General features: G+C 42.2%; 1 protein-coding gene across 1 annotated transcript in view; it reads right to left on the bottom strand.

Annotated features, from left to right (window-relative positions):
• The window catches only part of SEMA5A (semaphorin 5A), a 549,084-nt gene that overhangs the window by 64,734 nt on the left and 471,359 nt on the right, over positions 1 to 12,991 (bottom strand). Inside the window, exon 16 of the mRNA XM_068990538.1 lies at positions 3,768 to 3,915. Within this exon, the coding sequence (XP_068846639.1) occupies positions 3,768 to 3,915 (148 nt within the window). The remainder of the gene's footprint in view (positions 1 to 3,767; positions 3,916 to 12,991) is intronic.

The raw sequence follows: 12,991 nt of genomic DNA, 5'->3' as shown, positions 1-12,991 counted from the left end.
CAACCAGTCCATTCTGAAGGAGATCAACCCTGGGATTTCTTTGGAAGGAATGATGCTAAAGCTGAAACTCCAGTACTTTGGCCACCTCATGCGAAGAGTTGACTCATTTGAAAAGACTCTGATGCTGGGAGGGATTGGGGGCAGGGGGAGAAGGGGACGGCAGAGGATGAGATGGCTGAATGGCATCACTGACTCGATGGACGTGAGTCTGAGTGAACTCCGGGAGTTGGTGATGAACAGGGAGGCCTGGTGTGCTGCGTTTCATGGGCTCGCAAAGAGTCGGACACGACTGAGCGACTGAACTGAACTGAACTGGACCTGGAGGAATTTCCTCCTTTTTAAAGGCTAAATGGTATTCCATTTTAGTATATCCTGTTCTTTATCCTTTCATCTGTAGATGGAGATTTCAGTTGCTTCTACATCCTGCCTGCTGTGAATAGTGCCTCAGTGAACACAGGAATATAGAGAGCTTTTCAAGATCCTGGTTTCTTTTGGATATAGAGAAATTGAAACCCTTGCATGCTATAGATGGGGATGCAAAATGGTGCAGCCGCTATGCAAAACACCACAGAGATTCCTCAAACAATAAAAAATAAAACTACCATCCGATCCCAGCAAGCCCACTTCTTCATATTTAACAACAACAAAAAATATTAAATCAGGATTGTGAAGAGATACCAACATTTAGAACTTTAAGAGCTGAGATTCACAGAAAAAAACTAATGGTTCTCAATGAGGATCCTTGACTGACCATCTCTTACTGAGACTTAAATAAAGGCTTGGAGATTTATTCAAAAACAAAGACATATGAACATCACAGGTGAAACATGGAAAATATTTTGGGGGAAATTTCAAGTTAAAAATGGCAGAACAAGAAAAGATTCTCAAGTCTTTTATATCCTATTCATTCTTGAACTTGAATGCAACACTTTTTCTATTGGCTGCTGCTGTGCTTATGAAATTTAAATTCTTATCCTTTTCAAGAGTCTGTCCTTTACTGTGTGAATAACATTTCATTAGTATAAATCATTTTTAACAAGCTTGAACTCAAAGGAGCAGCTGAAGACCAGGAGTAACAAAGAAGTGAAAGTAGGGAAGAGAACTCACAAGGAAGCTGAGACTTTCTGGCAGGAGGTCACGGGCATCACTGCACTTGATACTCACTGTGGGAGGGATGAAAGATCACCCTCTTCCCAGAAGAGGAGCCAGAGATTCAGAAATATCACCTGATGTCATCCAGCCAGACACAGGCATGCAGATAATGAAATGCGTGACTCCAAAATCAACAAATTACCTATGCTTACAGCCACATCTTCTTTTTTTTTTTTTACCAATTTAAAATGTCCTTGTATTTTTTAAAATTCTCTTGTTTTAATATTTAATTTTTATTTTGTAATAGAGTATGGTCAATTTACAATGCTGTGTGCCACCATCTCGATAGAAGACTAAACATCAAAAACAAACATACGTTGCGGCCAAAGATGTCTAAACTGCAGCTAGGATATGATCAACATGTCACTTTACCTAAGTAGCTATTATTTTTAAATAAGCATCTTAGGAATTGAACTGATAGGATACATTTTCTAAGCAAGCCAAAGAAACCAAGCCTCTCCTTCATTCCACTTATGTTCATCAGTTGATATTCCTGCCTTGGAAGAGACAGAAAGTAGAATAAATAGGAAAAAAAAATGTGGGAAAAAAATAAAAGTTGTGCTTCTACTATAAAGAACAGAATGCTTCTGCTGCTGCTGCTAAGTCGCTTCAGTTGTGTCCAACTCTGTGCGACCCCATAGACGGCAGCCCACCAGGCTTCCCCGTCCCTGGGATTCTCCAGGCAAGAACACTGGAGTGGGTTGCCATTTCCTTCTCCACAGAATGCTCCAGTGTGCTGTAATAACACCTTCCAGAAATTACATGGCCAGTAGTTTAACTCTGGAGGGGAAGAAAAAGAAAACTAAGCTAAAATACCTAAAAACTTATACTAAACTCCTTAGAGATGCTCCTGATAGTCCTCTGAATTTGAAAACTGATGTTACAGTTTTCACAAACCAAATTCTGCAAATTTAGAGACAAACAAAACAAATACATGAACATTTTAGGAAGACATTCAAGTTTTACATTTATAATTATATGTATCTCTCACACACACACACACACACACACACACACACACACACACAGAGTCCAGCGACTGCAAAGGAGATAGGCTACACTTTTCTTTCATCAAACTTTTTATATGTAATAACTTAAGTAAGTTTACAATAAGAAAATTAATGACTTGAAATGTTTTATGAGTTCTTTGTAGTGCAAAGTTTACAAACTAAAGTGCAATTCCACTCAGGTCATCAATCCCTATGGTTTACCAGCAGAGGAGACAAATTTTGACTTGAGAGTGGAAACCCCAGTGTTAGATGCCAAAAACCTGGATCAGGACTGATACATTTTAGAAAGGTAAAACCTACCACATTTGAACAGTTTCCTAGACCTTCTAAATGATCACAGATTTACCTGTCACGTTTTCATAAATAATTTTAAATCTCAGCATCTGAATTATCAATAATTACATCATCCTAAACTGAACACTAAGATATTCCATGGTTGAAAGTTAGTTCAGGCTGACCTGGAAAGAAGTGCTTCTATAATCAGTAATAGATTCTGCTAAAGCTACTGCAATATCTTTGCCAGTGCAAAGGGGAACAAATCTAATTGCAAATCCCAATAACAAAATCTCCTTGGGTTGGGTATAATATCCGACAAAGCATCTCATAATCCTCTTTCCCTCTCCAAATTTCCCAAGACTATCTGAACTGTGTGGTTTTTAGGTCTCACAAAAACAAACTTTACAGCAGCACAAAAACCTTCTATGTCTTATAAGCCAAGGTTACAAAATTACTGCAAAGACCAACTGGAAGATCAGCAAGGAAGCATGCCCAACCAGACCTTCTCATGCTGAACCTCCCCACCAAGGCATCCCTACTGTCTCTACAGTCACTCTGCAATGTTTGCACCAGGGGCAAGCAAATGAAGCCAAAGCCCCACAGACTTGAGTGCTCAATCATTCTGACAGACGGCACAGGAAGAGCAACATCAGGCCTTCCCACAAGCTGGATTTTGGCAGACCAAAGTGTTAGGAGAAATAGGACCCACTAAGGCATAAGAGGAAGAAAACCATAAGTTGTCCTTGATGCCCTTAAAATTGGCACCAAATGTGCTCTGATAACGGCCCCATAAAGTTGGTGAGTCTTCAGTGTTGAAGGTTTGTCCACATGTTACATTAATAACTTAGTGTGGGCTCAGTTTCATGATCTTATCGCATTTCCCAAACCAAATATAGCACCCAGAGTAATGCAGGCTGAAGTTTTTGTACTAGCTCAGAGACAAGAACTGGAAAACCCTTGGGGCAGCTTATCCCATACGGGAAGATTTCCTCCCATCAGCCTTCAGGATACGCTTAATTCCAAGTATTTCCTCCAGACATTCTCGTTAGCCAGAAAGACTTGTGAGTCACAGCATCTAGTACCTGAACAGGCACTAGATTCACAGCATCAAGTTTCCAGAGCATTTTAGGTTTGCACAACATCAAGCGTCTGCTGAGAAGCTCCTGTTGGCAGTATCTGTAGTCGGTGAGAGCACCTAGTCTCTGCAGAGCATCTGTGTTTGCAAAACATCTTTTGTGGGTGTAGCATTACGTGTGTGCAGAGCACCTGGTGTTTGATGACTCTGGTCTCCCCGCTCTAGACTGCAGGCTGGGGATGAGGACTACTCACCACATTACAGCCTGCACAGTCAGGACCATTCTCGCAGGTTCGGCGGCGAGCTTGAATGCCACCCCCACACTGGGCCGTGCACCGTTCCCAGGGTCCCCATCCTGTCCAGAACACGTGTGGCGGGCACAGCAGGTGCTCATTGCAGTATCTGTAACGGGGAAACCAAGAGGGGGAAAGCAGCCATTTAGTGGTGAGCGAGGCTGCGGGCCTGTCCACTCTCCGTCCCTGCACCGGATGCTGAACCCATGCGCATGCTCCGCGTGGAGGGGCGCCTCAGTGTTCCGAGTGGTTGCACAGGGAAAGAGGCGGATGCGGCGCTGGCCATGCTGTGTGAGCACAGACAATGGGATATGCGGGAGAAAACGCAAGATGCTAGACTCACGATGCAGGATGGAGCTTCCTGTGCAGCCAATCAGAGGAGAAACAGACAAACAGAGCCCTTCAAATAGACGCTCGGAAAAACGAGAACACACACAAAATACCTAAGTAGGGCATTTATCTTCAAACATAAACACTGAAAGATAAAGTAGGTTATGAATACAAAGTCCGCACATTGTATTTGGGATTCATTTCTCATCCTTGAATCAAGGAAGGCCTGTAATCCTAGTAACATACCTTATAGAAAAGTTAGCCTAATTTTAGTATGAAGCTTCCAGCCACACACTGCCTAGGTTATTGTATTTTTAAATTTATTTGTAGACTCTCCCAGAATGATGTTCCACAACCTGAACTTCGGTGAGCACCTGTTATCCGAAAAGAGGTGAATTACTGTTGACAACCAGTCTGTTTGTTTTAGTGACTGACTATATGTCTTATGTGTATATTCATATTACCAATTCTTAGCCAAATATACAAAGCCATCCTTAGCCTTAGAAAAATCAAATTTCTCCTCAGTCTTTCATACTACAAGTGAGAAAAAAATGAAGTGAGAGAAACAATAAGAAGGAAAGGAGCTGGCAATGCATGGGTTTACGGCTCACAGGTAAGAAGATGCTGTTCGTCTTCATCAAGGGAGCTTCCGTGTCTCAGGTGTGTCCAACCTGAGTTGCACTCGGAAAGAGACACGAACCCAGGGTGTGCAGGACAGAACAGACTTTTTTTTTTTTTAACTGAAATACAGTTAATTTACAAAGTTGTGTTAGTTTCTGGTGTATAGCAGTGTTTCAGTATACATACATACATACATATATATATATATATATATATATGTGTGTGTATTCTTTTCAGATTCTTTCCCATTATACTTTATTACAAGATATTGAATTTAATTCTCTGTGCTATATAATAGGTCCTTGTTGTTTATCTATTTTTAAGGAACCTCCATACTGTTTTCCATAGGAAGAAAAACACTATCTTAATGAGCAAAAACAGAGGTAAGGAGCTGATTTCCAGAAAGTTAGAAAGGTAGTTGGAGCAGCATAGTTTCCTGAGAGCAAATGCTGATATGACTCAACTGTTTTCCCATCAAATGAAGGACATTTAATGAATATGGTAGATGCAGGAATATATCCAAGCATGAAAAGCAGAAAGTCAGGCCAAGCTGAAGGGAGTCAACAGGATGAGGCACAGAGAGCATCACTGGGCGTTCTGGGAAAGAGTGGAAAGCAGGAGTGGGTCTTCCCAGTAGTCATGCAGGGATGTGAGAGCTGGGCCAGAAAGAAGGATGAGCACCAAAGAATTGATGCTCTTGAATTGTGGTGCTGGAGAAGACTGTTAAGAGTCCCTTGGACAGCAAGGAGATCAAACCAGTCAATCCTAAAGGAAACTGACCCTGAGTATTCACTGCAAGACTGATGCTGTAGCTGAAGCTCTAATACTTTGGCCACCTGATGCAAGGAACTGACTCACTGGATAAGATCCTGATGTTGGGAAAGACTGAAGGCCAAAGGAGAAGGAGGCAGCAGAGGATGAGATGGTTAGATAGCATCACCGACTCAATGGATGTGAATCTGAGCAAACTCTGGGAGACAGTGAAGGACAGGGGAACCAGGCATGGTGCCCTCCATGGGGTCACAAAGAGTTGGACATGACATAGCAACTGAACAACAGGAAGAAGACTGTGATTAAAGTGCTTAAGAGAGGTGAATAGAACAAGTTGACAGTGGAATGATCTGTCTTTATACAGACAGAGTAGAGGAACTTGAGCTTTATTTTCAAGGAACCAAGGAAATCTCAAGGTCCAGAGAAAAAACGAGTACTGTCAGAGTTGGAGTGAAGAGTTGGCTGCAGGAGTTGGTGCCTCATCCTGCTGGTACTGGAGCCCCTGAGAGGAGCAGAGTTCTCCATGCTTGCATGGAGGTGGTGCTGAGTTCCCAGAGGTGGATTAGGAGGAGCTGATGGAGCAGATGCCAGCCAAGAGGGCGTGTTTGCAACAATCAGAGGCAGAGACAGCCCAAGCTGGACAAATACGATGGTGATGCCAAGAGACAGGAAGCCACATCCATGGGACATCCATGGTAGAGGGGAATAAGACAAATAAATAAATAAACTGTGGAGTCAGCCTCTCCAATGAAAGTGGGTGGCGTGCCTACTTCTAGGGAGAGAGGGCTGATATTTCACAGCAGAGGGAGAGTCAGGGACTAATTGGGAAAATGGTTTCGTCTCTAAATCTTCTCATGAAGGAGAAGCCAGTGAAACTAAAGAGTTCTCACTCTTCTTCATAAGACAGTCTTCCCACGCCCCTGAGTCTCACAGCTTGGGACTCTGGACACTCTTACATGTGGGAGGGAAGGGGAAGGAGGCTTCTAATTGACAGAGGATGACCTTGAAAACAAAACTGAGGATATAATAGGTGAAAAGCCCCAGACCATTGCAAATGTGCAGTTACAAGACGTAAAGCAAAGCATCCTGACTCCTCAGTGACTATTAACCTCCATGTCGGTGCGATGATTGTTCTACGAGGAAACTGCCATTTGTTTTAAGAAGGCGTTTGGAAGAAGTAAGTCAAGAATACTCAAAACATCAGAATTCTTAGCAGTAAATTAAAATATCCATGTGGAGCCTTTCTCAATGTGGACAGAAGATCACCCCCAGTTTCCAAAGTGATGTTGCCCACATTTAAAGGGTCTGGAATTCCTTGACACCTTAACACTAACTTCAGCTTTCTAAACCAAAAACAAACCCACGTTAAGAGCAGAGTGGGCAAAGGAAAATCTTATTCATAGTACTCATAAAACCCTTGACTTTTTAATAAAAAGCATAGCAACAGAGCCACCACTTACCAAAAGGAGAGTAAATCATAATGTATGTATCCTTTCTCATCTCTGTCTATGTCGTGCTCCCCTCTGAACACACTCCGTGTATTATTACAGCTGAAAGTCTGCCGCAGGAGAACCTGATAACTCTGTGTAGCCTAGAACTTTCTATCCATGTTATAAATTATATCCCTGGCTGCATTTTAAGGTGGTCAACAATGTGCTTTTCTTTCTTCTCTTTCTTCTTCTATAGTAGTTCTATGACAAAAGGCACACCAGATAATGTAACTGGTGTCCTCTGCAAGGGAAGTCAGAGAGCACTAGAAATTGCCAGGCTAGTCTGTCATTTATGTCTAGGTTTCACTCAAAAATTCACCCTGGGGGAAGTCTGCTCAGAGGCTGAGCCCTTACAAGCTCCTAGCTCTGCATTTTCTGCGATGTCAGGAGAGCACTGGCCCTCTGCCTTTCTTACTCCATCACCCAACAAACACGTGCCAGAGAGACGTATCTCTTGTTAAATTACAGACTGGGCCTCTGATGTCTTTCTTAGTCATGAACAACATTGGGCATCTAACCCTCTCCAGTATTTTTGCCTACACAATCCCATGGACAGGGGAGCCTGGCTGGCTGCAGTCCACAGGGTCGCAAAGAGTCAGACACAGCGACTGAGCACACACAAACTTAGTTACCTCGGTGACTCTGGATGTGCAAGGATTTTTATTAATTTATGGATAAAATAGATACACAATATATCAGCCATTTGCTCTTCATTACTGAGTCCTTTATACACGGCTGGCTTTTACCAAAGGACAAGCTGAGCAAATCTTATTGGCTGTCTCGGACCACCAGCCTCTTAGAGCATTGATGGTCACAGATGCATTTCACGATGCATTAAAAATTAAGATTTTCATTTTGCCCATGACTGCTCATTCTCATTTTGCATTTCAGAATGAATTAATAGCCTGGCGCTATTTCTCCATAAATTATCCATTTTTTCCACAGACCTAATCTCTGTGAAGAGAATTGTCTTTCATAATCCTGCATGGACTAGATTTTCAATACCGTATCATTTTCCCTTGTTCTATTTCTTCACGCTACAAATGTGTTCTGTTCTGGTTCCACCCATGTTGATTTCTCATGAAACCTGTTAGCCTGAACCAATCAGAGCCCCGTGAGAACTGTTTTCTCCTTGATTTACTCTTAAGTGATTGTTGCTTTTCTGGGCCACACTGGGAGAATGGAATTTTCTGTGGCACCAGAGAAACTGTACAAGTATTGAGTTCTTCACAATATTTATTTTTTCCCCAAGAAGAAGCTAAGGGAACCATTAGGAAAGAGTAGTGATAATGATTTGCAAAGAGCATCACTTTGGCTCATCACGGGATTAAGCAAACTTGCCTGTGCAGACAGAAAAATCATATCATAAACCCCGATTGGTGGCTGGGTCTCTTTACTTTGATAATACAACTGAAAGACTCTAGCGTGGTCTCCATGAGCCTCATTTCCTGGGATTCACATCTTGTGTAATTCCTTCCCACTCTGTGTGGGTGGGACCTGTGACTTGCTTCTGATCAATAGAACATGGCAAAGACGACAGATTGTCATTTCCGTGATATGCTACCTAACCCTGTATTATCCTTCTTTCAAGAAGTTCCTTCTTGCTGGTTCTGAAAAAGTAAGCAATCAGATGGGAAAGTCCCAGAGGCAAGGAGTTGAGAGCAGTTTCTGGAAAACAGCTTCAGTCCAACAACACAGCAGAAATCTAGGAAGCAGACCCCTCCCCTTGCCAAAGGAGCCTCAGATGAGACCATGGCCACAGTCTGTACCTTGCTGCACCCTTGAGTGATGCTGAAGCAAAGGGCCCAGCTAAGCTCCGTCCAGGCCACAACCCCACAGACGCTGTGAGCCAATAGAGCACGTGGTGTTTTAGGCAGCTAAGTCTGAGGTAATATTTGTATGAATGACAACTAGAACAGATCGACACATGGTGCTACTTTAAGAAAGATCTAAAAATATCAAAGAGGCTTCAGGACTAGAAACTGAGTAGAAGCAAGTAGAATTTTGAGAATCCTGGTAGAGAATATTAATCCCTTTGAATAAACTGTTAGTATAATATTACAGAAGAATATTATTCAGCCTGAAATGCAATGAAGTTCTGATACATGCTACAAGATGAACTTTGTAAACGATATGCTAAGTGAAATAAGTGAAGTACAAACTAGAAAAGATTATATGATTCTACTTACTCAATACTTACTTAAATCTTCTATTAGGCAGATTTATCAACTATTGGTTCCAGAGTTCTTGTTTCAGGGGATGCAGAAGTTTTGGAAATGGTGTTATGGTTGCACAATACTTAAATGTAACATGTACCCCAATGTTCATCGCAGCACTGTTTATAATAGCCAGGACATGGAAGCAACCTAGATGTCCATCAGCAGATGAATGGATAAGAAAGCTGTGGTACATATACACAATGGAGTATTACTCAGCCATTAAGAAGAATTCATTTGAATCAGTTCTGATGAGCTGGATGAAACTGGAGCCGATTATACAGAGTGAAGTAAGCCAGAAAGAAAAGCACCAATACAGTATACTAACACATATATATGGAATTTAGAAAGATGGCAATGATGACCCTGTATGCAAGACAGGAAAAAAGACACAGCTGTGTATAATGGACTTTTGGACTCAGAGTGAGAGGGAGAGGGTGGGATGATTTGGGAGAATGGCATTCTATCATGTATACTATCATGTAAGAATTGAATCGCCAGTCTATGTCTGACACAAGATACAGCATGCTTGGGGCTGGTGCATGGGGATGACCCACAGAGATGTTATGGGGAGGGAGGTGGGACGGGGGTTCATGTTTGGGAACACATGTAAGAATTAAAGATTTTAAAATTTAAAATAATAATAATAATAAAATAAAACAAAACAAAACAAAAAAACCAATGTTATGGCTTGAGCAGACAAAAAATTAAGTAGCATAGCACAGAATACAATAAATTATGATCACTATAATTGACAAAAAAAAATAAATGTAATAATGCTACTAAGTCAAACTCTTAAAAATGGTTAAATGACAATTTTATGTTATGGGCCTTCCTGGTGGCTCAGATGGTAAAGCATCTGCCTGCAATGTGGGAGACCCAGGTTTGATCCCTGGGTCGGGAAGATCCCCTGGAGATGGAGGAAATGGAAACCCACTCCAGTATTCTTGCCTGGAAAATTCCATGGAAGGAGGAGCCTGGTAGACTACAGCCCATGGTGTTGCAAAGAGTCGGACACGATGGAGCGACTTCCCTTCCCTTTATGTTATAAAGATGTGTGTGTGTGTGTGTACATATATATGTGCGTGCATCTTCAGTCTCTCCAGTAGTGTCCAACTCTTTGTGACCCCACGGACTGTAGCTGCCAGGTTTCTCTGTTCATGGGATTTCCAGGCAAGAATACAGAAGTGGGTTGCCATTTCCCTCTCCAGGAGATCTTTCTAAGTCAGGGATCAAATCCGTGTCTTCTATGTCTCCTGCGCTGCAGGTGGATTCTTTACCACTGATGCATTGGGGCAGCAGAAAAAGAAATTGAGGGAAATAATACTAAACAGAACGGACATTGGCCTCTCCTGATGGTAAAAGATACTGAAATGAAGAGGCGGCTTCTGAGCATCACCAGGAAGGCTGGCAAAGAGTAAAAACCTGAAGTTGTGAGTGTACAACCTTTTGTTAGAACCTCAGGGGCGTCAAAAGATCAGAGTAGAGTTCAGTCCCACCAGGAGTCCTTTCAGAAGTTCAAGAGCAAGAATCGCAGATCCTCTCAATCACAAGAAAGCTGGAGGGCGTTGTCCCTCAGCCATCTTAGCAAAAGCCCCAGCTAGAGAAGGGCTGTCTCAGAAAGATCTGTGGGTCTAGACTCTTTCGTGGAGCAAAGCCCAAGGAAATTCATGGCAGACTTCTGAAGTTGACTTCAGCAAAAGATCACCAGCTGAGACTGAATATATGGAGAAAATACAAATGAAATGAGGCTGTTGGAAACCCAAACTTCCACTGGCAGGAAGCAGGCTCATTAAGCTAACCAGCTGCAGGCACATGCTACCGTTCATGGAAAAGGAAGGGTCAAGCAGGAAACAGACACGAGAGCAGGGCTAAGAACTGTGGAGAATTATGCCCGAGCTTTGCAACTTCATCAAGCAGCTCCATACACTTGTCTGCGTAGACCTCAATTTTTATGGAAATTTCTTTGTACCTTCCATTTACCCCTTTTGGAACAGAAGTAACTGTAGCTCTTATCCTCTGCCTGCCCACCATGTGTCCGCTGAGTGTGTTAGTGGCCAGATAACTTGTCTCACACTTTAAGATGGACAGGCTGAAATGAACTACACCCAGGGAGACTCATTCACTTTGAGTCTGATTTGAATAAGGTTCCAGATTTGGGGAAATGACTGAATGGTATATAACTGGGAGGAAACTGGAGATGGGGTGAATTGGATGTTGTATGTGATAAGGACAGTTCATCATTGATGGCAGATAAACTCTACGTTGAGCCCAACGATTCCTGCCTCTTGATCTGTACATCCTGCGCAATGCATACGTTTATGTACGATGTATCTATCTTTCCTCTTGATTGAGCACTAGCTCTGTGACTTTCTTCTAACCAATAAACTATGGCAAGGTGTGGGTATGCCACCTTTGTGATGGTATTACATAAGACAGTAATGTTCATTTTGCAAGGAGATTCTCTTCCTTGCTAGATTTGGGGAAGCAAGTGACCACGTTGAGAAAGCTTGTTTGTCAAAAAAACTGAGGACAGTTTCAGACTGACAGTGAGTAAGCAACCAAGGTCCCCAGTTTGATGGAAAAGTGAAAGTGAAGTCGCTCAGTCGTGTCTGACTCTTTGTGACCCCATGGACTGTAGCCTACAATGCTCCTCCATCCATGGGATTTTCCAAGCAAGAGTACTGGAGTGAGGTGCCATTTCCTTCTCCAGAGGATCTTCCCAACCCAGGGATCAAACCTAAGTCTCCCTCATTGTAGGCAGATGCTTTACCATCTAGCCACCACGGAAGTTAGTTTGATGGGAATGAATGCCAATAACAACCACGTGAACTTGGAAGTAAATCCTTCCCCATGTGAGCCTCGGATGAAACCACAGCTCTGGCCGAGCAGAGAACCCAGGTGAATCATATCAGAACTCCTAGTCCACTGAGACTGGAGGTGATAACTGTGTGTTGTTTTAAGTCAGTAAGTTTGTAGAACTGTTGTTACGCAGCAGTAGACAGTGAATACAGACAAGGATATTCGCATTTCAATGATATTTGCACAGGGGCCCATTGCTTCATCCTTGTGGGTAGTGTCTCTGGGAATCAATACTTCTACTCAGTTTCTACTACTCAAGAAAATAATTTTCCAGAAATTTTGGAACAGATAAACAAATGTCCATGCCTTTTAAAGTACATCTAGGATAGAAATTGGATATTTTCTTTATTATTTAGACAAAAATCGATGTGAATGTTTTTGAGATTTCTGTTGCAATCATGTTCTCAGTGAATTTTTCACATATTGGAGATTTTGTCACAAGTAAAAAGTCACTCACTAAAATCTTAGCATGAATTTAGGGATCTTACCGCCGAGAGTCAATTTATTCATTTGTGGCCACTCAGGAGTTTTTTAGGTTTGTTGTTGTTCAGTTACCAAGTTGTGTCTGACTCTTTGTGGCCCCATGGACTGCAGGATGCCAGGCTTCCCTGTCCCTCACCATCTTCCAGAGCTTGCCCACATTCATGTTCATTGCATCGGTGATTCCATGCAACCATCTCATCTCATCGTATCTCATTTTTAGGTTTGATGGTGTTTAAATAAGCATGACGTGACTTTATTAATGAGTGTATATGTCTAGCCCTTGTTCTTTCGTACATTCCCATGAAGATCAGGGTCTCCTTTAATCTTGAGTTTAGTTTTCAAATATGTGTTTTGTCAAAATCAGGATGATATTTCTTTATATTACTTAGGTAGAGAGACTTCCCACATAACG

Source organism: Capricornis sumatraensis, chromosome 18, assembly GCF_032405125.1.
Source record: "Capricornis sumatraensis isolate serow.1 chromosome 18, serow.2, whole genome shotgun sequence".
In the NCBI taxonomy this organism is placed as follows: Eukaryota; Metazoa; Chordata; class Mammalia; order Artiodactyla; family Bovidae; genus Capricornis; species Capricornis sumatraensis.
Note: the sequence above shows the minus strand (reverse complement) of the source record. Positions and strands in the feature narration are given on the sequence as shown.